Here is a 25,634-nt window from a genome sequence, read left to right as displayed (position 1 = left end):
CATCAAAGGAAAGAGCGAAAATCAAAGGAAGAGAAAAAATACTTATCTATTATATGAATAATCACAGGACACACCTTTTTTGCTAACCCAAACACTTTGAAATTTGCCCATTGGATCAAGAGTTCAACAAGCCATCATTACAAAGCTGATGAACACATCAAGTTGTTTGAGTCTCAGTATTCTATGCTGAAAAACTTAGCAAAGCTCCACAATCACATGGCTGTCAATATTAACACTGCCTGATGGCTTATCTGACTGTAGTGATGTGGGCTATGAGTCAAAATACCAGATACAAAATAGTTTACATAGGCACACAGATAATTTGCACACATGGTATATACATATAAGAAAGAACACTTCGATTGATGCATCTTAGTTTTTTTTTAAAGGTACTGAATTAAAGAATTAGAACACTTTTATGCAGTTCCCAATTTGAGGATTGGAGTGCTTAGTAATCAATATTTTTGTGATTCTTGATATCATCTCAGCAAACACCCCATCACTCATCAACTTCAATCAAGAACTTTCTTCCTTACATTAAGGCCACCAAATTTGCCAAACCTACCTTACTCACACTTTTTTCCTCATATCCAAGTATAACACGATTGACAGAACTAGGTCTATAAAAAACTCAAACCTCTGAAATATTGATGTCATTCTTACACCTAATATCAGTATGACTATAATGGGGAAAAGATTACTAATTTCACACAGTACATATAATATAACAATGACCATAAAACAGTCATAGCGTAATGAAATATTTTCAGTTGCCTCAGTTTGTGTGAATATATTACACAAACAGAAGGGAAAAAATAAAAACTAGGTAAACATGAGTACAGAACCACAAACATTCATATGGATTAAGAGTCTTGTGCTTCAAATATTAAGCTGTTTTAATCCTTTTGTTAGCTAGCTAGATTTCAAATTGGTGCTTTTCCTTTAATTATATTAAGACACCTCATAAGGCTCTTCACTGAAAATACTTTTGTTTCAACTAATTTATTTTATATTTCTGTAAACAGAGAGCATTGTTAAGTTCATTACACTATCAAACATTAGGTCTCCAGACCTAGCTGGTTTCATGGGCCATGCTCTTTCAAAAAAGCATACAATTTGAAAAACACACAATGTAAAGGGTTAAAATGTCATAAAAATCAAGTATACAATAGAAACAAAATTCTTGCCCTGAGCTATAGGCAGGTAAATACATTTTAGGGAACATAGCACTGGTAAAGACTAAAATAGCTAACTTATTGTTTAACAGTAGGCTGTTGTTAGATTTAGACATATACAACTACTACATATCCTCACAATGTAGAGTTGTTCAATTCAGCCAGACCTTCCCTTAACTGGCCCATCATATGTTTCGTTTCATCAGGCCTGATATTAGCTATGCCAGCAGAGCCTTCTACATAACTGTTCTATCACTTAGAAAACTCCTAAACATGCACTTACGGGTGCTTTGTTGATTTTATATTTTTGTTTGAACAGCTGATAAGGAGGCGCTAGATAATAGGTATCATACATCTTAAGAAGAATTTCTGACTTGCATTACTTAACATGCATATATGTCTTCTCAGGAGGACATCTGAGTCAAACTATCCCAAAAGAAACAGAATAAAGGTAAAGCAGCTCACCAGCATCTCCCATTGAACTGAAGATACTTTCAGTCACACACATGATGGTATCTGTTGCTTGGTCATAGCGTCCAATGGGTTCTCCCCTGCTGGCAAACTGGCGGACATGCTGCAAGAGGTCATTCAGAGCCTGGCTGACTACACTGGCTGCTGCGCTGACCTGCTTCAGCAACTCAGTATCATCTGTGGCAGCCTGACAGGCTCTGACACAATTCTCCACTGAACGATCCACCAGTTTCCCAGCCTCAATCAGCTGTTCCTGGCACACAGGGGAGCTGATGGTGGGACTCACAACCTATGTTGCAAGAAAACACAAGTTTTAAGAAAAGGTTTAGTAGGCAGGAAGTTACCAAGTAACCAGTGATATATCCATCTCCTCGGTGCTCAAGATAGTTTCTTTTACGTACCATTCTCCTATGGAAAATATGCTCAAGTCACTATGCCACATGAGCTCCAATGAGTTTATCATACTGAATCAACTCTGTACATGCTCAAGGTAGTTGTTTTTATTAGTAGCAGATTATGTGTAGTGTATTTCAATTCAGCACATGGGAATCCAGATACAGAGAAGCTGTCATTAGATTTGCACTCCCTGACAATGGCCCACCATAGTAGGAGATGTACAGCTATCTGCTATTATAAGAAAAAGCGACCAAAGCTGAGTAATTAATATTGTTCACTCTGGCCATCAAGGAGTTAAAAATGCCCTAGCCTCTTTTCTGTCAATACTTCTTTGGACTACAGAACAAATAGAGAAATAGGGAGGATGGTTCTGAAGGGCAGATGGGTCCCAAAGCCTTGCAAGATAGTGTACTTATTCTGAACAACCCTGTATCTTAGAATTTCATACGGAGAAAGATTACTACCATATATGAACTACAATCTCATATGGATGTTTTAATTGAAATTGGCGTTGTAGAGCCTCCTAATGCCAGTCATTATTTTGATAAAGCCAAGAACAACTCTTGGATGAAAACCTTCAAGAAAATTGTATGCCTGGAAGTACAAGACGAGCAACCAATGAATGCCCACTAATAAAGCCCCAGCTAATACAATTTAGGCATGTCAAGTAAGCTGCTGGCAAAGGGAGTAAACTGGGTGTGTAATTTCCACAGTAGAAAAGGTGCCATGGACTGCCTCATGCCTCCATAAAGAAATTCCGAAGCAGTAAGAACATCAAGTCTAATTAATGAGAGTTCATACTTACTCGCTACAGAAGGCCCCTGAAGCCAAAGCAATAAAGTAGAAAATATTGAAAATTTAATACAAAAATTGGTTTTTCATTTTATTATAATCCTCTTGGATGTACTCATTTTCCAATTGCAATTAACCCTAAGGAAGCCAAACCTGCTGATGTCAAAATAGGTACTCAGAATATGCAAATATGAAACATTTAAGATTTAAAATTAAAATTTCCCAGGGGCAAGCGGAGCACAGCAGCTCTACTGCAGATGTGCTTTGTTTGGGTCTGCACTCATCTGTGCAATGCTCAGACCATGTCTCAGTACTCAGCCCAACTGATGTTCCCACAGGAGCCATAAATTTGGCTAGATATGCTCAAGTCTCTGACCACAAACTTGGCTTGAATTTCAATTTAATGAAAAATATCAGGTGAATATATCTTGGATATAGGCTTTGATAAGCATTTCACACAATTCCAGAGGCAAGCTGTAATTAAGCTTATTTTCAGCATATTTTCAGTATTTTCAGCATATTTTCAGTATTTTCATCAACAGCAGTAAATCTCAAGCATTTTTCCTGAGGAACGATGGTAGCTTTTCATATTCTCTAAACTGACTTTTGATGTGCAGTTACCTAACTAGTAATCAAACCAGAAACACATTAATTAGAAATCATTATCATACCAATACATTAGAGCAGTAACTCCCAATCTTGCAACCCAATTCCAGCCTGAGCTGATGGATGCCACTGCATTTTGGGGGGTTTTTTGGGTTTTTTTTTATTACAGTTTTAATTATTTTTTAAATACAAAAATTAGAAAATTAGAAACACAAAAACTAAAATACATTTATGTAAACAATACCTGTCAACCTGAACCATGTACACATCACAAATGCATTTTAATGTGGCTTATGAGCCTACTCAGAAGTGCCATGACCACCAGTTCAGAAGCTAGTGATTCCACCTATTGGGAGATTCTGCAAAAGGGGAATATAAATGAAAGAAGACACTAAGAGCAGTCCAGCCGAGCATGCACATATAGGGGCATGCTAGCTGTGGTACAAATAGCAGCAGCGCATATTTATGCTGCTGCTTCGTGCCCCAGGGCATGCTCCTGCACACGTGCTCTGGCACATGCCAAATGGTCCTAGGTGGGGTAGGGAAGGCTGGGGCCAGCATCCTGGGGCAGCAGCAGTGCTGAATGGAACCTTGCTGGCAAGCCAGGACAGCTAGGCTCTGTTTCTGGTGGTGTGTGCTGCTACCATGTGCACCGCACCGCTTTTTTTGTGACCAGGATCTCCCAATTTCAAATTAGCATTGAAACAAACATGTGCACATGTGCTGCGGTGAGGTGCCACAAACCATGAACAGCTTTGAGGTGCAACAAACCACATGTAAGTGTTTTTCTGGATACGCCTAACAGTCCTTTTAATCACTGCCACAGTGTGCTGTATTGTGCAATGCTCACAAGTAGCAATGATAAATGAGGGCAAAGAGAGTAAGGAGTTCCTTAGCTGTTTCAAAGAGCATTGCCGCCACTTCCTTAGCACTGACGTGCATTTCGCCATTTATACAAATATATGCGACAGTGCAGGGTGCGTCAACTGGCGTGCTTATCAAACTCAATCGAGTCTGCTCTGATGCACTGGATTTCCAGCATGTTGGAGCAGACAAATGTATATGTATAAATGCCCTATCCCCCTAGGTATTCACCAAGAGGGAACTGAGACATTTCAGCATTGCATTCAATGGAGTATTAGGAGAAAGCGAGAGGACAGGGAACACAGTGTGGGGAATGCACTGTAATGGCTGTCCCTTCCCTGCCCAACCTTCGTTAACATTGTTAAATTTACCTTGGCACAAGCCACAAGCTGAGAAGTGGAGAGTGCACATTGTGTGGCAGCAGCAATAACTCTGTTCTGCAGGACTGTATCCTCGGCAACTTGAGCCACATTCTTAGCCTTCAGTACCAACATGGCAGCAGCATTTGCAACAGCTTTGGCAAGACTCATCAGTACATCCTGGCAAAAGAAAGGGTAAAACTTGGTTTGGGTAAAACAAATCATTGCCACTGATATTTGGATTAGTTAAAATTAAACTCAAATGTCCTGATTTTAAGATGACTTAAAGCATCTCTCATTTACAAAGGCAAACTGTGACAGACTATTAATGAAACATTGCTATTATCCAAAAAAGTTTTACTCTTTACAAGAGGATGGGCTGGGACAGGGGAGGTGGTGGGGGAAGCAGAGACAGGGGGACATATGGCTTTATGGCCTGTAAGAGGTTACTGAACTAAGTCATCAAATTGCCATTTGGAAGTGGTTAGATTTATGGTGAAAAAATACAACATAAGAACAAAATATATTGAAATGTTATTCAAGAGCTGCATTCTCAATTTCAACACACAGAATTATATTACTCAAAGAATATACAAAGTTAACTACTAGGCATACCTGCTCAAAACTACCTATTTACTGGTTAAGTGGTACAGAGTAGTCACATCTAGACCCAAGGGAAGGATGAAGACTTCAACCAAAAACTGTAGCTCAGTTTCTTCCACTATACTAAATCCCAAGTACCATATTTATTTGAATACAAGACAAGGTTTTTTCTCCCACTTGCCATGGGGAAAAATCAATCATTTTAAAAGCACATACAGGACATCTCACTAGGTATACTGTCCATCTTTAAACTGCTGCCAAAAGCTGCATGAGCTCAGCAATGGAAAGCAACTATGAATAGGCTAATACAGTCCATCTGAATAAGATGTATGGTACTGCCCAATAAGCATAGTTCCCTTCACCACTTACTCTTGGTCATGGTGAGCCACTACACTGCATACATTTTGGTGAGTTCTTCACTTTCATAGCAGAACTGTGCCTTTGTCAGTTTCCAATTAGTCCTGTTTCTTCACCAGTCTTAAATGCCTGGCAAACATCACCAAACAGAGCCCCAAACAGTTCACCCAGAATCCCTCTGTCACCCCCTCTCTCAGTCTGGTGCATATGATTAGCGTGGCTCTGCCTTCCATGAGTTTTAGGTAGACCCAGTTGGTTTAATACTTGCAATGTTATACTTCAGAAGACTTTTTTCCAGTTCCCTACTTAAGAAATTGCATTCAGCATGCTTCATTGTTTTGGTCGGATGGAGAACTTTCAAGTCACAATATTCTTTTGTTTAGCGACATGCTCTAACAGACAGTATGCGAGTGTAACTAACTATCAAGCTTACTAAGTGGGCAGGTGCTGAAAGAGAGTACCTTAACCTGCTACATCAATGCACTGACAAAACTGCTGCCTACAGGTCCAAAATTATGGTGTTTATACAGACATAGTGATTCTACAAAATAAAATGGTGAACCGTGTAAACAATTAGTATTAAAACAATCTCAATTTTATCTGAAAAGATACTATGCAATTTGTACACTGAATTTAACTGGGGAATAAAGTAAAAGTGCTTAAGTCTCAAAGTTATGGTTAAAAAGAAAAAGCCCTCTAAAAAAAAGACTAGAAGGCCAGAAAAACGTCCCTGTTTCTTCTTCCCAGCTCTCAAAAATAGCTGCAATATTTGACTACATGAATGCAGAGGGCTACAATATACATTAGAGGACAAGCTAGAACTGTCCAGACTTGCAGATGGCTTTACTGCTGCATAAAGTGTTTTAATTGGCCTTTAAGTTCTCTTGGCATATGTCTTGAAAACGGCACAATCTGGAGATCTATCTACTGCTGTAAATTATTTCCTTTGGTTCTCAGGCAGATCAGCTCTTGGCACCAAGAAAAAAAATCCAGGTATGCTTCTATATAACATTTAACTTCTACATAACATTTAAAGGCAGTGGTTTTAAAATGCTAATGGCTATTACAGTATAAATCCACACCAGCAGCCTATTTTATTAACTGAAAATGTTAATCTTCTTAAAGAGATCATGCTTGTTACAAGAATAATTTCATTCACATCAGTTTTTCCAAAGTTTTATACTTACAGACTCTAAGCAGAGATAGAATCTGATATAAAAGAGATTTTTTCAATTAAGCACTCATGTGAATGTGCGCGCCCACACACACACACACACACACACACACACGCACACCCCCCACCCTGGGCAGCATCTGGCGAGGCGGGTGCAGGGTCCCAGGAGCTCTGTCCCCTCCGGCCTGGTGGTGCAACTGAGGCTGGCCCCACCCCGGGCCCTCTGAGTGGTGTGGGGCCAGGGTTGGGGCCAGTTTGGGGAGGCAGCTGGGGCCAGTGCTGGGCTGGAGGGGTGGTGAGTTCCACCCCCATCCCTCCTCCCCACAGACTTTTCCCGGAGGAGTGTGCGCGCGCATGCACGTGCACGCTCAGCTCCTCTTCCCCCTAAAAATTTTTTATTTTCCCTGACTTAAACAGTTTGTTTTTCTTTTCTTCCTTGTATCCTGATTTCAACCTGTTTTTTATGTTTGGAAGATAAACCCAAAAAAATTCATGGATTTTTTTTTTTTTTTTTAAATAAAAACTGAAAATGCGGAACACTACTTCGGACAATCTTTAATTAATCAATAACAACATGCCGTGGTCACCCCAAGGGCAAGCTGCAACTTGATGAGAAAATAAAAGAAGTTATGGCAAAGCCATAAAAGTTTTGCATTTCAGTTTAGCAGTCATTCAAACTCCTGATCTTCCTACCTGAAATCCATTCAAACACCTTGGTTTTGAAGAGTGAGCTATGGCCCTAGCCCAGGGAAATAGGGATGACAGAAATAAAAGAAAACTGAACTTTTAAATAAAAAACGGCTTGGATTAATTTATGTTTTGAACAAAATTATAGAAAGCAAATAAAACAAGATTTTCACGTGACTTAGGACAATATAACAACCTTATATACAGTATCATGCTCCATTGGGTTGTTTGTAGAGTTCTGGCACTGAGAAGTTCAAATGTTCTAACCTGGAATCTTTCATCAGTTTCACTCTCTCCAATCTGTCTCAGGAGCTCCCCACTGGCTTGCCCGATGCTTCCAGCTGCTGTCAAAACTGTCTGGCGAGGCTAGAAAAATATCAAATGGATGCAAAATAAGCTGGTTTATACAAAGAAAAACTTTTCTATTATTTTGGGATTCTTTAAAAGCACATTTCTTAAACACATTACTGTAAACAGGGTAACACCACTGAAATCTCTACTGAGGTTTTTCCATAAACTAAAAACCAGGGAGATGTAACCTTGGTTTCCTCTTGGACGATGGAATTTTTATTTCCTTAAAATGTTGATAAAAAGACTAGTTTCCTGCTACTACACAACACTATAATGTTCAAATTAGATACTTTGTCTAATTAGATACTGGCAGCTCTTAATTTCCCAGTATCCTGTAATTTACTCTTGCAGTTAGAAAAGAAACCAAATATTTTTCAAGATTTCCCACCAGAAGAGAATGCTATATTGGATTACATTCAAGATGCTTCAATTTTTAATTAAAAAAGGAATAAAGTAAGAAGCAGCAATGAATAGGAAACAGAAACAATGGATGTTAACTGTCCTTACTTTAAATCCAACAATAATATATATTGGTCCAAGTTTTACACACAGTTAGTGTAGTATTACCCAGTTAATACTATATCACATTATTTCAGCTCTAAGGAGCAAGATTTTTTTTCTGGTTACTTCAAGCTGCATATAATAGTGATTGTTCTAAGATCACTGGCTGCAGCACTTAAAAGACATGAAGTCAGAGGTAAGGTGTAGGAGACAAAAGTAGTAGTCAGGAGAGGTTCTTGGATGGGGTGTGAAGCAGACAGCTCTGAGAACAGCCAACTTAATATAAAGATTGTTTAACTGAGCTTACTGCTCAGTCAAGAAGCATGAGGAAGTTCAGTTGCCCTAGTCTTACTTCTCCTGAAGTGGGCTGCACAGCTTTCAGCAGGTCTGAGACAGCACCAGCCAGAGTTCGAGCAGCTTTCAAGAGGTCCTCCCCACTTCCAACTTCATCATCCATAAGGGCAGCAAGCAGTTTCACACCTTTGGACATCTCCGTTAGGTTGGAAGAGATAGTTGTAATTGCACACCCCACAGCTGTGTAATCAGTGTCAACTGGGTCACCTGAAGGACAAAGGCAAATAATGTTTCAACTACATGTTTCAAACCACCATTAAGATCAACTAATCACTACTTCTGCCTCTACACAACATTATGAGTTTCTCATCAGTACTGCCCAATTTAATGAGAGACCCATGATTGCTTCTTACTCCATATCCACTCTTTGATGAGAATCATACTCATGGGCACTCTACATTGTTCATACTTTTTTCAGAACCCTGTTCCTGAGGGCCCCTCTACACATGCAGGTAAGGCACAAGGAATTCTAATGCATGATCCACACAATCACACCTCCTGCCATGCCATATATACAGCTGGGAGATCTCAGCTGATGCCATCTCCTTGCATTAGGGGTGCGCAAAACCCCCGAGGCTGGGAGACTGCAGTTGTGCCCTGAGGCTGCTGAGACCCAGCTGGATCCTGGCACCAGGAGGCACACTGCGGGACTCTGGGTCCTGGCATCCGCTGGACTTTGGGTCTGTATGGCTCTGCGTTGCCCCTGAAACCGCAGGACAGCTTTCCCCTCACCACTCCCAGAGTTTAGGACTAAGCCAAGCAGCAGCTGTGGCCAACTGTTACCTGGGCTGACTAAGAGCAATTTGCTCCTGGGTCAGTATCTACATGTGCACTTAGGCGTGTTAAGGTGCCATTTTCTAGTACCTGTACCTGTATCTGTTGGTACTAGCAAACAGTTTTAAATTAATCTACTGTGCAGTAATTGCTGTGCACATGTAGACAGTGACGCTTTATTAGTTTAATGAGCAGTAATGTGCACATGTAGATGTGTCCCATTTTGCTGAAAACAGGCTGGAACATTCATATTTGAAATTCTCACTGCTATGGAAAGTCCAATCGCTGTATCTTACCTGCTGTGAGATTAACAACAGAAGCAGTTCCTGCAGTGATGGCATCAACCTGAGAGTGTATTTCATGTTTCGATTCATCAACTTTGTTCTGAACCCATACCCTCGATGCCTGGAGACCAACAAAGACAGAGAATTAAGGACTGCAATGAAACGCAGAGCAAAGTAGTAAGATGAAGTCCTTTACAGGTTTTTCATTCTTTCTAAAGGCTTTTAAAAAGAAGCAATTACAGCAAATGAGATTTAAGGTTCAAATATGTCACCAAATACTTTTTTATTTAGTTTTTCAGTATGTTACATAACAACTGCTCTGAATGAACACCATAAGCAAGATGGCCCAATGACACAGAAGAGAGGATGGCATTTCTATTTTGTGGATTTGACAAGCCAAGTATCTGAAAAGGGGTGAAGAGCCACAAGATGTGTGACAGGATCATGCATACCCATGTTAATGTCATCAGGGTCCTGAAGTCTCTCTACAAGAAAAAAAAAAAACAAAACCCAAGACTAAACACCCAACCATGCTGTACCCAGTATGTTGGCTTTGCTTTGCTTTATAGTTACTGCTTCAGTGTCTCTCCCCTCAGGAATTACTTACTCCAAATGTCCAGGAGGCAGGCATACCTGCTTTTTCAGATATGCTGGGTGAAAGTCTACCTTTAGTTACAAAAACAGAGATTCACTGAAATAAATGGAATTGCATAGATGTGCAGGAAGGGAGAGCTAGGCTCAATATGCAGAACTTCCAAAGGTTACCATGAGTGAAATAGAACAAGTTTCCTGCACAGAATCTGTAAATCAAACACAGGATTTGTATCTTATTTATAAAGCTACAGAGATACCAATCTAGATCTAGGGACAATAAACATGTTGTACAAAAGAAATCTTTTGACCATTAAGATGACTCTCCAGAGTCAAGAAATTTACCATGTCTTGTCCTAGAGGTGGTAGGTTATCAACTTCATTGAGGTCAGCCTGTGCCTGCTGAACGGCGTGCATACTAGTATTTATAGTCCCCATCAAGGCCTGCTGTGCTGAGGTCTGTGAGAGAAACAAGGAAAAATGGTGTATGCCAAGATCCAAACAGTGATTTAGGCAGATGTGAGATGTTTTCTGCTATATGCTACACACAGAATAAATGAAATCATGTAAATGATGATAGTTTTTATTCAAATTATCTTATGTGCAGACTGCCTCTGCATTATTCAGAAAGAACAAAGAATGACAGCTTAAGTATTAATGGTCTGCATTTGTCGGGGGCAGAACTGGCAGGCTGGCTTCTAAGACCAGTCTGGTGCTCTACATAAGCTGATAAGGATTACAGGCCTGTCTATGTATTCTGTTGTTTTCCCAGATGGGAGAGAAAGGGCAAGAACAATAACAAAACAAGGGCAACCCTGATGTACACAATACATTGCCAATATTAACTTCTACATCGGGTAGGTTCAAGATGACACTTAGCTGCTAAGGTAGATCCGCTAGGGGCACCCGGCTTCTATCCACTGATATCAAAGGAAAGTTAAGCTCTTTAGTAGCTTCCTGGATCTGAGCCCAACTCCCTATTGTCCTTGCTGTCTTCTATTTCCTTCTTTATTAAATAAGTGTTACCTTACTGGATAACTTACTTCCTTACACATTCCCAGTGGTAACAACTCTAAGCAGCAGCATCTGGCTTGTTGGCACATATCATTAGGCCCATACCCATGAGACGAAGGCTGAGGAAAGGGTGGGGAGCGGGGAAGGAGGCAAACCTATCCAATCTCCGAACTACGTAACTGCTCTTTTACATGGTTGTACAACCTCAGGAAACTTGATCGGCTCCTAAGTAAGGAATTTATTTAGCTATGAAGAGGTTTTTCAATGTAGTCAGTCATTTCTATTAACTGACAGAGACAACTAAAAAAACCCTATAGTTATTTAAAGGAGACTGAAAAGTCCCAGAAACTTCCTTGAATATAACATTTTGCTATGAACAGGTCTATGTAATGCATACAGTTATTATTAGAAAATGCATTTGTGTTCCATTTACCATTTTACAGATCAGCTCAAGAATTTTTCTGCTTTCTGACAGAGGTGATAATTCTTGCTGTCTGTGTTAACTGGCATAACTTTTCATGTTGAATACTGAACAAAGCATTAGGCAGACAAGGTTCTTTGGGTAGATGTGGTACCTTTGATTAGACCAACTAAATAGTTGGAAAGATTGTATTTTGCAAGCTTTCAGGCACAAATACCCTTCTTTCAGGCACCCTTTTTGTGCCCGAAAGCTTGCAAAGAACAATCTTTCCAACTATTTAGTTGGTCTAATCAAAGATATCACATCTACCCAAAGAACCTTGTCTGCCTATGTCCTTAGACCAACATGGCTACAAGCAATAACCCTAAGAACAAAGCATTAATACAGCTAGCATTATACTAACAGTACAAAACACAGAGGGGAAGTAAAATTCTTTACATGTAAATATAAAACCAGGGATATAATTGTCAGTGACATTTGAGGTAACAGGGGCAGTAAGCACTGGATTCTGTTTGCATCCTTAGCTATTTCTCTTGTTATAGTTCTAGTCTGAGGCTGAAATCATCTTATCCTTTCAACTATGTCATCCAACAATTGAATACGGTCATTCAGACATTCCTCTAATTCCTTCTCCAGATGGTTTAACATTTTTGTGCAATCCTCTAGTTGTATGTATTTATAAAATGTTGAATTTTCACAAACATACCTAATATTAAGAGTACCAGTGCTTTCCTAGCGTATTTTCTATGAATGTTGATGTGAGTTTTTAATCTACTCCCAGGATATGGTAATCAGTTTTCTGTAGTAATACACTACATTAGGTTCATTAAAAATAAGTCTAAAATTAAATTGCTGCTGGTGTGATAAGGTGGTCAGAGGAATGATGTATTTTAGATGAAAATGAATAATTACTTGCTGCTACATAGTAGTAACATAATGATGTTCTGTATTACACTGCTGGTGATCCAAACTAAACTACTGTCAGGGCATAGAGAATAGAGAACATGTATACAGACCTTCCTACTTAAACATTCTTTTAAACTAAAAGAATCTTACTGGACACCATATTTAAAAACTGGTAGCTATTGACAGAGTTATACAGATAAATTAAAATTAAATACTGTTTTTACTTGAGTATAACACCACCCCCAATAATTAGATTTTATATATGGAAAATTAACAAATTTGTTATAATTTTCCAGGTATGGGACCTAATTATTGGAGGTTTGCTTTGAAATTGCCTCCCACTAGTACAGCAGAGAAAATAAATCTGGGAGGTCAGGCAGCACCCTTGCCCTCTGCCCACCGTCCCAACTTCTTCCCCCTGCAGCCCGCCCCCCCACCTCCTTATTGTCAGACACTGCTCTCCCTGAGCATGTGAAACTGAAAAACAAATCTGAAAACACTGACCTTAAAATAAGCATACCAAAACATACCTGTAGTAATTTACATAGAGACAAATTACTACAGGTACCCATAGACTTAGTTCATCCAGAATTGATACGTTTTACCTTTTCTGAAACTACTTCAAGTTTCTGTACAGATACTCCATAAATACACTTTTAAGAAGCACTTTGGTACCTACTTATATATAGTACAAGCCATTTTTTTAAGGAAAATATTTAGTGTCCCAGGTCAAATTAGCCAAATCAGCCAGATCAGTTCCAAATCCTTTCAATCATTCCAGAACCATATGTGGCCCTACTACTAGCAAGTATCCTCCACCCCAAACTCCTCAGCCTGGGGCTTCAGATACTTACAAATCTTTTGGCAAGCATCCTACATGCAGGCCCAAGCCTGGAGGCTTGGGGTTCAGATGCCCCCCAAGTTTCATTTGCCCTCAGCCATACGGCCACAGGAGCAAGCTAGGGAGAAATCTCCCATTTCCATAAAGTCGCCATAGAGCCGAGAACCTCCCACTGGAAGCTAGCCAGTAGGAAAATAACTATGAGACTCTCATAAGTAGTCCTATCTACATTCAGAGGAGGGTGCACTCTCTACCACACAGTGCCAATTTAATTATATTACCTTAGTCATGGTATTTCCCCTGCCACGTAAGTATACTACAAATCATGCATATTATTAATCCAGAGCCAAAAGTCTCATGATTTATCATATAATTCATTGTACTGGGCCCCAGCAGAGCCAACAGAATTTCAAGCCATGGTGACGTCATAGCCCAACATTGCTCAGTAGGTGTGTGTACTCCAGGTACCCCTACACAAAGCATCCACGTGCTGATTACCCCCCACTCATGACTGGAACCGAGTGTTCTCATCCTGAGTCCTGGGAGCCTCCAAAAATGTACATGCAGATGAGGTTCACGGTAACCTGGTCTGGCTCCACCTCAAGAAGGCTGGGCCACACTAATCATATGCAACAGACTGAGAGAACAGGTGACAGAAGGATTCTGGGTGAACCATTTGGGGGCTTGTTTGGCAATGTATACCAGGCATTTAAGGCTGGTGAAGAAACAAGAATCACTGGAAACTGGGAAAGAAAGGCACAGCTCAGCTGTGGGAGTGAAGAGGAAGTCAAAATGTACACAGTAGCTCATACATTCAGTGGCTCACTGTGGCTGAAAAAAGACAGCAATGAGGGGAACTGCATTTAACGGGCACCCATATGTCTTATTCAGATAGGCTGCACTAACCAGCATGTTTGCCCGATGTGTTTTATAGTTACGCTCATGCTAGCTGCATTTAATCAACTTCATAGTTGGTTTCTATTGCTGAGCTCATACTGCTTTTGGCAGAAGTTTTAGGACAGACAATGTATTTAGTGAGATTTTCTTGTACATGCTTATAAAATGAGGGGCTTTTTCCTCCATGCCAACTGGGGGGGAAAACAACCTTGATTTGTATTCAAGTAAATATGGTCAGTCTTCAAATCATTTTGACAAATTTATTTTGTATTCAAATGCATAGAGCACCCTGAGACATGACCAGAATGCTCCATGAAATGACTAACAGAAATATCCAAAGCTGAAAATGATGTCTAGATAGAGGAGTGTTTGGGACAATGCAAATGTGAATATAAATGTATATCATTTTTATTCAATATTCCAATTTTCTATTCTTTTTTCCAGGCATGGTAAAAGTTCCCTTAATTAATTCAAGGGAAAAAAAGTCTGCTTCAAGAGAGAGGGGAGAAAAGTAAACAATTCAAAAGCGATTGCAATATTCTAAATCAGGGGTGCTCAACCCCTGGCCCACGGCATCATGTCATGGGGCCCAAGAGGCTCCCTGTGGTCTGGAAATTTGGCAGTGGGAGAACAGCAGCACTGCTGCCCCACTGCCAAATTCCCAAACCCATGGAGACCCCCAGTCCCTGAGCACTAGATTCTACGGCACAAGGCCGGGTAAGGGGAGTGCTGGGTGTCAGGGCCCAATCCCAGTGTGCTTAGGGGGGAAGGTAGTGGGCAGCACAAGGCCCCTGGGACCCAATCCTGGAGTACAGAGGGAAGGAGGGGGTGGCACTGGGCCCCCAGTGCCTAATCTGGGCATGCAGGGGTAGTGCCAGACCCCTGGGGCCCCAAGCCCAACTTATGGGGCCAGGAGGGGGTGTTCTGGGACCTCAGGGCTCAACCCAGCCTGTAGACTGGCCTTGCCTTGCTCATCTGACCCTTTCGGCTAAAAGAGTGAGCACTCATGTTCTAAATAGTACAGGGACATTCAAATATGCAGTTTATCAGGCAACCTAGCTGAAGGTTTGACAAATCCATACTCACTCCCCAGTCATTACGCAGTAACAGGAAGCATGCACATGTATGCATTCATACCTCTGTACAACTCACTCCAGATTGGTTTCAAAGAATGTTAAACAACTAGTTTTCTCACCAGTGGAGGCATGTGCCCTCTGTGCATTTGTCCAATCATGACCTGCTGCTGGGCCGAAGGCATACTGCCAATGTTGAAAGTTTCTGGGCCGCTAGAGCCTGAACGCATAACAGCAGGCAATGCTACTGAGCCATGCTCAACCTTCCCTGTCCGGTTGAACTGTTGCTGCAGAATGGTGGATCTGAAAAGGGAAAGCACAAGTTAGCTCCTTTAACCTCCTGTAAACTAATTTTTTATTTTCCTGTGTTTTCTAAGCAGGGAACTCTTAAATTCCAGTCAGACTCCTTCCACTTAGCCATTTTACAGCTTCTAATGCCTCAAGTGTTTTAAACAAATGATTTTTTATTAACCTTTTCTACCTGCACAAGCCACAAAGAAAAAACAGAGAGGTCTACATTTCGTGTCTTCATTATGATGACTTTGCCGCAGTTACAAAGATACATTTTTGAAGTTGGGAGCCATGTCACTTATATTAAAATCATAAACACAACAGTTTTATTTCAACTGTCCATCAAACAGGATGATCACATAGAAAGACGAAAGCTTCGGGAAGACTTTCAAGCATGGCTGAGAGCTGAGACAAAATTGGTGCCCTCTTTTGTAATTCACCTATTTACTTACATTTAGCATCTGACAGTCATAGAATCATTGAAAATCAGGGTTGAAAGGGACCTCAGGAGGTCATCTAGGCTCACCCCTACTTGAAGCAGGGCCATCTCCAACTAGATCATCCCAGACAAGGGGATGGTCTAGCCAGGTCTTAAAAACCTTTAAGGATGGAGATTCCACAACCTCTCTGGGTAACCTGTTCCAGTGCTTTCTTACGTGCCTAGCGAGAAAGTTTTTCCTAATATCTAAACTAAACTTCCCTGGCTGCAATTTGAGACCATTCTAACCTAGATTTCATTTGCCAGTCTATCAGATAATGAGTAAAATGTGCTTTAAACTATAAAAGTTACTATTAGGCACAGACACAATCAACTGCTCATATTAAATCAAAGTTCCAACTGTTGGGAGTACAAGCATAAATTTACTTCAAATAGCAATAACTTGTTGAAAAAAAGTCTCAGTAATTTCAGTTATTGACAATCTTCACATTCTTGTATGTTTTAAGCTTCTAAGTGGAGCATCTACTCTTATAAGGTATGTTCTGGAACCTACCTGGAAAAAGGAGAATGGAAAAGAAGCAAAGAAGAACATGTGAACTATGTCAACAATCAAAAACTCATAATAAGGTTAAATAAAACATCTCTCCACTCCATTTAATATCTGCCACATGTTTCACAATAAATCGAACAGTCAGACCTTCACACAGTGAAGACACACTACATTCCTTTCCGTTTTATTTTCATTGAAAGGCTTAAGGGCTTCATTTAACTTTGCTTTGCCCTGAAACACTGTATTAAGAGAAAATTTAATATTTTTTTTCAAGAATTGTGCCAGCTCTAGGATTCCACTCTTCGCCACTTTTTAGTAATCTTTTTAATTCTCTCCTCCTTCTCACCCCACTGAAGTAGTCACAAGCCCTCTCTACTCTAACTGCACTGTGGGCCAAAATCCACATACCTTGCCTTTCATGGCATCTGAAATGTTATCAGTGGATTTTGCTTGCATAGTAAACAAAAGTGTGCTAATGACACTGCTTACAGTTCACTTGATAAGAGCCAGAAAATACAGTGGAATGCAAATTCCAATGAAAGCTGTGAACACAGCAAATGTAAGCTACCGAAATCTAGTTAGTCTAAGTATGCAAAGACAGACTATGCAACATACCACTAACTATATTTATTTTTATACAGATCAGCATACATTTCTTCACTGAATTACAATCTCATTATCATAGTTCACAGCTTATCAACACACACTGGAAACATTTAGATCCAAGCAGTAGTCTTGGGTCAAACTCTTCATCCCTCAAATGAAGCTTTGGTCTGCAGAGCAGAACACAGACCGGGTTTTTTAAACTACCTTGCCTTAAACAAAAATGTGTTAAATCATATCTGGTATGAAGGTAACTGTCCACAACTTATGAGAGGTAACTGTCCACAACTTATTCACTCCTATGGAAAGAAAAAATTTTCAATGGTGCAAACTCACTTTTTAGGTGAAACAGATTCTTCCAACATTGTTGATTCCTCATCTCCTTCAAGCCCAAATCTATCCTTACTTTGCTTCTGAAAACAAATAAATCAAAACAGTTTGTGACATTTTTATTTTTTAGTATAGGAACCTCTCATTGTTTTCATAAATCCTGTCAAGCCATATTTGCATGGTGTTTTCAAGTTATATCATAATTTTTGGTACTCTCAATATGCGAATAAAATTTCAGAATACAGACACGCCTATCCCTTCATAGATGCCATAGAGAAGAGAAATTTTGGTATTTGCAACAATACTAGCAGGCCTTGTTTCCACACAAGATAAAGCACTGAGAAACTGTGTTGAGACAACACTTGGCCCCCTAATAATGCCTACTTCCTTTGAGAAAGGATAGTCTTTAAAGAGGCTTAATACCACCAGGCAGTCTCACATTGACAGGGGTATCATCTGCTCCTTCCGCTGATTCATTACATAAAAGGCATAAATGAAGTTCTACAAAGTCTTGTCAATGCACATAGTCCACAGACATTGACGAATAAGTCTCGTCACCCTACACAGTCCACAGATACCGATGAATAATTCATCAATGAATATTTCTCAACTGTACAATGTGAAGAAAGTGCTGATGTGTACTGTATTTACTTGAATACAAGGACCCTGAATGTAAGATGAACCCCCCAATAATTAGATTCTATACATAGAAAATTTATAAAATTATAATAATTTTCCATGTATGGAATCTAATTATTGGAGGATCATCTTAAATTCATCCCCCCTCAACTACTGCAGGGGGGGTGGGGGGGAAATAGACAGTAGGGGAGGCGACAAGAGGACATGTGGTAGGGCAGGCTGATGGGCAGGTGGTGGGGGGCAGGCAGTCAGAGGCAGGAACCCACCCCCTCACTGTGCCAGCCCCAGCCCCAGCCCCAGCCCGACCCCACCCCCAAAGCCTCATACTGCCCCAATTCCCCCTTCCACTGTCCCCCGCTCCCCTCACTCTCTATGCTGCTTCTACCACTCGCAGCCTCAGGTCCCTGCCCCACTTCTTCCCATCTACACCCTCCCCAAAGTCTCTCCCACTGCTGCCTGACACTCAACACCCCTCCTCCCCCACCCCCCCCAACCTTTGCTCTGTACCACTGCTATGGGTCTGGGCTGGAACCATACTCCATGCACCAGGCTGGAGCAGGGACAGAGCCTGCTGGTGCAAAGCAAAGGTAAACAGGAGTGAGGCAGACAGGGGGACAGAGAGATTGAGAGAGAGAAGCAGTGTTGGTTGGGGGGAGACTGGGGGTGTGGGAGAGGAGTGGCAGAGCATGCAGAGGTAGTGGTGGGGAACAGAGGGAATGTGGCAGCTATGGCTCTGGCTCCAGCTTCAGTTCCAGCCTCAATCCCAACCCCAACCCCGGGTTGGGGCCACAGTCACAGCAGCTGCCTGCCTGCCCGCTTCTCCCCGGACCCAGCCTTGTGTTCAATTGTAAAGCAAGCCCCCCACCATGTTAAAAAGGGGCGGGGGTGGGGGGGGGATCTCGTCTTCTAATTGAGTAAGTACGGGCTTATTTTCTAATTCTTTTACTTCTAGAATTTTGACTTCCGATGTGAATTCTATACAATAGTATAAGGGAGGTAAACAGACACGAGGGCATTATGATAGGGTCTGGACTAAGAGACAGTCCACATAAGCACATGACAAAAGAATGCATAGTAAATTGTGAAAGTAATGTCTTGCAGCAATTCAATTCTGTGGGTAATCCTGGCCTTGTGGCAGTCACAAGGGGAAAAGACAAGAGACACTTGGTACATTGTTACGCGACTGTAATGTTTCCCTGTTCAGCATGCACAATGACAAATGCATCTGTTATTCCCAAGCAGACAGTTTCATTGAAACCTTCTCCCCAGTTACAAAAGAATATTTAACCTCAACCCTGAGTTTAGTGTGTGCTGAAACTGGACACAGAGTTTTAGAGGCATTTCACCTTTTGTGAGACTACACTCCTGGTATTGGTGTAAGGGAAAGAAAAAAAAAAAAAAAAAAAAAAAAGCATCTGGCCTTTCCAGGTTTTCCTATGTATCAACCAATTATCTACCAGTGACATTTTGCATAGACAAAATTTCTCTGGGTCCCAGGATGGCAGTGTAAGTTGCCAAAAGTTGTGGCAAAAAGCTACACCACAGCAGATGAAGTGACAATGAAGTGGCAATGTATGATTTTCATTTGGCTGTGGGGGATGCCAGGGATCCTGGTTTTCTGTTAAAAAAATCCAGAATGCTCTGATTAAACCCACCCCCCACCCCATTGCATTTTTCCATGATTAAAATGAAATACCACTATATATACAGGTATGAGTTGAACACAATGTTTTATTAATATATTCACAATTATATTTACAATTTAAAAGCAATTTGGAAGCCTACCAGTACAGGCAGTCCTCAACTTCCAACGTTTCAAGTTACAACGTTTCACACTTACAACGTTTATAAACTGACACCCTGTTTCAAATTTATGATGTCAGTTTCAACTTTACAATGCTTCATGGATGCAACGCCACGCCAGCAAACAAGTTCGCTGCGTTGCTCATCTCCCCGGAGAACATCTGTCCAAACTTCCTTGGACACTTTCTTTAAGAAAGCAGTCAAGACTCCAGAAAAACCTGCAGCCAAGACTGAGAAGACTCCAGCCAAGAACCCTTCAAAAAGTCCAACCAAAAGCCCTTCAAAAAGTCCAGCAAAGTCACCTCAAAAAGTCCTTCCAAATCAATATGATCGCTACTTACAATATAAATACATTAATGCAGCTATATTACTCATCTATAATTGATCAAGTACAAAATTCTGGGGTATTTTTGGTAAAAATAGGGTATTGGGCCTTGGGAACCAATCCCCCATTTATAACATTGTTTCTTATGAGAAAATTGGTTCTGAGTTACAACGTTATAACTTAAGACATGGTTGTTTTCAGGAACCAATTGTGTCGTAAGTCCGAGGACTGCCTGTATCTCAATCATTATAATAAATTAAATCCTAAATACCTATAAATTTTGGCATTTGATTTTGGGTTTTTTTATCATGGAAAATCAAAGCTTCCCCTGTTCCCTTTGCTCACCAGGACATGAGTCTAGCTGCAGCTGTCCCCCAGCTGTTTTGTAGCGTTGAGCAGCCCTGATATCCTGGTGCCCCACCCCTGCCCATGCTTTTGCCCCTTGCTCCTAAGCCACAGCCCCCACAGGCCTGCCAGTACCTCTCACTCCCAGCCCAGAGCTCCCTGCCCCCCACCTGGTGCCTCTTACTTCCAACCCTACAGCCCCCTGTCCCTGCTGGTGCCCCTCACTCCCAACCCAGTCACTCATTCCCCAGCCCTGCTGGTGCCCCTCACTCCCAACATACAGCCCTCTATCCCCACCTCCCCAGCCCTGTCAGAGGGGACTCCCAGCTGCCCCCTGCCCTGCCCAGTATGAATTCACAGGATGGTGGTCTGTAGATGCATGGTGGGGACAGCCTCCAGCATAAGATACATGCAGCTCACCTCATGCAGAAGAACAGGCAGCATTCTGGGGCACCACTGGCTGGGGCTGTGGCTGAGGCACAGCAGGGTGGACCAGTGCCATGCTCCACAGTAGCATCATGAAGCTGAACATGGCTCTGGCATGGGCCATACTGCAGGCAGGAGGAGGAGGGCAAGGGCGAGGGCTCCAGGCGGTCTCTGCCTTGTCCAGGCCAGAGCACAGCAGCTGCAGCTCCAGCTTGTGCGGGTGGTGGTGAAACAAGTCCACCCTAGCATGGGCTGGAAGGATGAGGAGGAAGGGATGCCTGTGGCACCCCAGCCCTGGCCTTGGGCTCCTGTGCTGCACTAGATAGCCTGGCCACAGCTTCACCCTGAGAGCACAGGCACTGGCCCCCAACACCACCGACCCTGCCAGACAGCTCCCCGCTGCCCCCAAAGGATGTCCCTGCCCCCTTCCCTTGCTGGAGGGGCAGGCACCTCTGGGTGGGCCCCACAGGCAACAGCACAGAGCTGGGCTTATCAGTGGCACGGAGTGCTGCCTCCGACTCCCTTGCCCCACTGTAGCCCTGGCACCTGGACCCTTTCCCCCAGCACCGACAGGCACCGAGCCCTCCACACACATATACCCCGCTCCCCCAAACAGCCTGCCAGACAATCCCCAACCCCTGGCCCTCCAACCTCCCCACCCTGTCCCCCACCAAGACCTATCTGGAGCCAGCTGACAGGGTTGCTCCCATCACCCTGCCTGGCTGTATGCCAGCCACGTAGGTACGTGTGCACGTGTACATACATGTACATGGCACTCCCTGCCTCCAATCACCTTCCCCCCCATTCCCCCCAGTTCCAAGCCTGCAAGGGGAAATCCATGGTTTCCTGCATTTTTTTCTTTTGAAGGGGAAGATCTGTGTTTTTCTCCTTTGAAGGAGAAATCTGTGTTTTTCCCCTTAAAAGGAGAGTACCCATGTTTTTCTCCTTTAAAGGGGGAAAACCCATGGTTTCTTCCTTTAAAGGGGAAAATCTTTATTTTTATGTGGGAAACAGAAAACCTAGATGCCTGGTAATGAAATAAATTTTAAGTGGGTGACAGGGGAAAGGGACTTGACCCCTGGGAACAGCCTGCAACTCAAACAAGTCATGAAACCTGGTGGACACTTACTAGTTAATCTGTTTCTACTTCATACATTTAGAAAACTGGCTGTGTCAGCAAAGTGGAAAGAAAAAAAGAAGGATTGGTTTGGGAGTGGAAGCATGCACATCTGTATTCTATCAGTAGAGACAGTTCGCTTTAGCTTGGAATTAGAGAATCCAACTTGTAAAACAGAGGGGTGAGAATCAAATTTTAATTTACATACAGATACTTGCTTTGTACTCACTGCACATTATATCTGGCTCTGACAATGCTGGCTTGAACTAGGTGAGAGTTCATGCAAGTACTATGATGACTTTTGGCAATCCACCCCAACTCCAAATGCATAATGTTTGACATGCCAGGCCTGGGGTTCCCCTGACCAAATATCAATTCTACTGACACGTCTAGTGTTCAGTCACTTCTTTGGCATGAACAAATGTTTAGTACAGATAATACTGTAGCTTTGTGTGGTGGATAAAATCAAAGTCAAAATCTGTCAACAATGAGCACAGTGTAGTACCTGAAGTGCCACAGGTTTTCCATACAAAGTGCTTTGAATATAACTATTTACTATAACTCTAGCCTTTAACAGGATTACCATGTTTGCTTTCAAGAAGTATTTTAACCTAAATATCTCCCCACTTACTATATGCTTTAGTCTGCACAGGTCAGAAGAAAACTCTGGACTGCTGTTCTCTTTAAAAGAAGCCACTGCCATATTTCCCAGGTCACCCCATATAAAACACAGCAAAAGATAAAATGCATAACTAGTTTCACAAAGGAAAGTGAACTGCTACCATTATATATAATCCTTTTTTCACAAAGATGTATTGCATTTACTAGCTCTGCTGCACTTATATTAAATAGTTTCCTCTTGTCATACCTTCTTCAGAATGATGTCAATGTAACCTGCAATTAGCTGAGAGATCTGCTCTCCTTCAGTGGTCTGCACAGAGTAGTAACTTTCTTGATACTCCCCAAAATCCTGATGGAAAAAGATAAAATGAGCAATTCACTCTGGTGAAGGAAATTAAATGAACCAAAAACTAGCTGCATTTAGATTACCAAAAATTAAAGAGCTATAGAAACCTAGCTTTTACTTTCTACTGCTTATAAAGAAACAACCTCAAATACATATGGACCAGGGGTTACACCAAAGCCATAAAGAAACAGAAGCTTTTTCTTCTTATGTCTTATTTCAAGTAATGGCTCTAGCTGTAGATAAAGCTATTCTGAGACTCTATAATAAACCATGTGAAAAAAAAAAATCAGGCACACTGTCCTGGACTTCATCTTTTACAGATATACTGATCTGAAAGCCCGGAAGGAACCATGAGATCACCAAGTCTGATCTCCTGCATATCACATGCCCTAAAATGTATCAGATATCCTTGCATTGAGTTTAGTAACTTTTAACTAAACTTTATTTTCCAAAATGTATCTCCTCTGCCACTTCCCTCAGGAGTTTGTTCTAAGGGTTAACTCATCCCACAGTAAAATTATGTACTTTGTTTCTAAGTGGAATTTGGTTTTGGCTTCTGGCCACTGCTTTTTGTTATTCTTTTCACTACTAGATTAAAAGAAGCCCTTTCATATCCATATTTTCCCTCTATGAAGGTGCTTCTGTATTGTGATCATATCACTGCTCAGTCTTTTTTTCTGTTTAGTTAAACAGACTGAATTCTTTAAGTCTGTCATGGTGTCTGTCATGATATTTTCTCCAGCCCTATTTAACTTCATAATCTGCTTGCCACAATTCAACTGTGTGTTGAATGGCAAGGTGCCATCAGGATGTTAGATAATCAAATTTTTATAGTCTGTAATTAGCTGTTAGGCACATCAGAGTTTTGAAGTGAGTCTTGGAGAATAAGGCTTATGGTACATACATCATAATGTACACAGGACAGTAAAAAACCCAGCAACATTTTCCAATTGCCTCTTTAGGACTAAATTGTATTCTATACTTTGCTAAAAACTTAGATCCAATCAATTTAGAGAGTCAGTCCACGTACATTTCCCCATGACAAACGGATCCCTCCTTCCCTAAAACTGCATATAGAATGAGTACCAGAGTAAAGCTTTTGGGAGAAGCAGCCCAGCGTTTTACAGTTGTCAGTGGCCATTCCTGCAACACTTCCTTAGTCTTCTCATCCACGCGCATCACTGAGTCTTTGGTAACACCCAGCAAGCGAGGAACCAACTTGTTTTTGCCTTTCATTTTTTCCTATAATAGAAATGTCCAGGATTATTTTTTCTTCTTCAAACAAAAGTGTTTTAGAGAAGGAAGCATGACTGAATGAACTTAGGAAAGGTAAGACTGTGACACACTAAAGATGACAACTAAAACATCCACATCCAGTTTCTCAGGCTATGGCAAGTGCTTGTGTGATTAACTAGTCATGTCTTAACATTAAGAAGTGTTAGTAAGTGGCTAAAAAGAATTAAATAAAGTCAGCATTCCTTGTAATAAACAGAAGTAACAAGGTGAAGAATGTTGCCACAAATAAAACAAGTCTACCTATTTCAGTCTGAAGCAACTTTTTATGGACAAGTCTGATCTTGTAACCAAAGAGAAGGCAACCAAAAACCTTGTCAGGAAACTTTAAACTTCACTGTATTTAATAACCCATTTAAACCCATTTAACCCATATAAAAATGTTACAACTTATGCTGGAGCTCAAAAATAAACTCACATGCTAGCCAGCAAATCTATTTACAAAGTCATAGAACTTTATTGCAAGCCCTAAATACTGAAGTTAAAGGCAAATGGCTCAACTAAAGGATGATTTTTTTCTTTCTTGAGCACTACTGTATTTTCTTACATACCACACCCTCCTCTCCCTCAAATAAGACGCATGTGTTGTTTTGGGGAGGTGAAGGAAGAGGAAGAAAAGACCTTTTCTTGAAAATACTGCTAAGTACAAGTACAGTATTTTTGCAGCTGTGGGGGGGATGGAGGGGAGAGCCCCTAGTTCCAGAATCAGTGGCGACATGTAGGGGGTGCATGTGCACCCCCTGACAGCAGCATTCCCGGGTGGGGGGGGGGTCAGGCGAGAGCGCTAGTGCTCCTGCCCCAAGCGCACTGTCCAGGGAGTGTGCCAGGAGAAGTGGTCCCCCTGCAGCTGATCCTGCTGACCCAGAAGTGCCAGTGGTGCACCGCTGCCAGTTGCAGGTCAGTGTGATTGGCTGCAGGGACCCCCCGCCCCTGGGCTGCAGGATCACCCATGGAGCCCCTGCCCCCAGTCACTGACTATCCGCTTTGGGGGGGAAGCGGCCCCCCCCCCCCCACC

General features: G+C 41.7%; 1 protein-coding gene across 4 annotated transcripts in view; it reads right to left on the bottom strand.

The window, feature by feature from the left end:
• Positions 1-25,634, bottom strand: part of TLN2 (talin 2) — a 383,471-nt gene that overhangs the window by 143,982 nt on the left and 213,855 nt on the right. For all 4 annotated transcript variants that reach the window (XR_003095489.1, XM_025211171.1, XM_025211172.1 and 1 more), the window contains 10 exons: positions 24,413-24,568; positions 23,228-23,329; positions 17,711-17,787; positions 15,614-15,794; positions 10,685-10,798; positions 9,761-9,869; positions 8,689-8,897; positions 7,752-7,850; positions 4,676-4,843; positions 1,641-1,935 (listed from right to left, as the gene is read on the bottom strand). Coding sequence is in view for 3 of the 4 variants with exons in the window: in XM_025211171.1 (XP_025066956.1) it covers positions 1,641-1,935; positions 4,676-4,843; positions 7,752-7,850; positions 8,689-8,897; positions 9,761-9,869; positions 10,685-10,798; positions 15,614-15,794; positions 17,711-17,787; positions 23,228-23,329; positions 24,413-24,568 (1,510 nt within the window). In the remaining variant the exon portion in view is untranslated. The remainder of the gene's footprint in view (positions 1-1,640; positions 1,936-4,675; positions 4,844-7,751; positions 7,851-8,688; positions 8,898-9,760; positions 9,870-10,684; positions 10,799-15,613; positions 15,795-17,710; positions 17,788-23,227; positions 23,330-24,412; positions 24,569-25,634) is intronic.

This window comes from Alligator sinensis, unplaced genomic scaffold (genome assembly GCF_000455745.1).
Source record: "Alligator sinensis unplaced genomic scaffold, ASM45574v1 scaffold291_1, whole genome shotgun sequence".
NCBI lineage: Eukaryota > Metazoa > Chordata > Crocodylia > Alligatoridae > Alligator > Alligator sinensis.
This window is presented reverse-complemented; position numbering and strand designations above follow the sequence as displayed.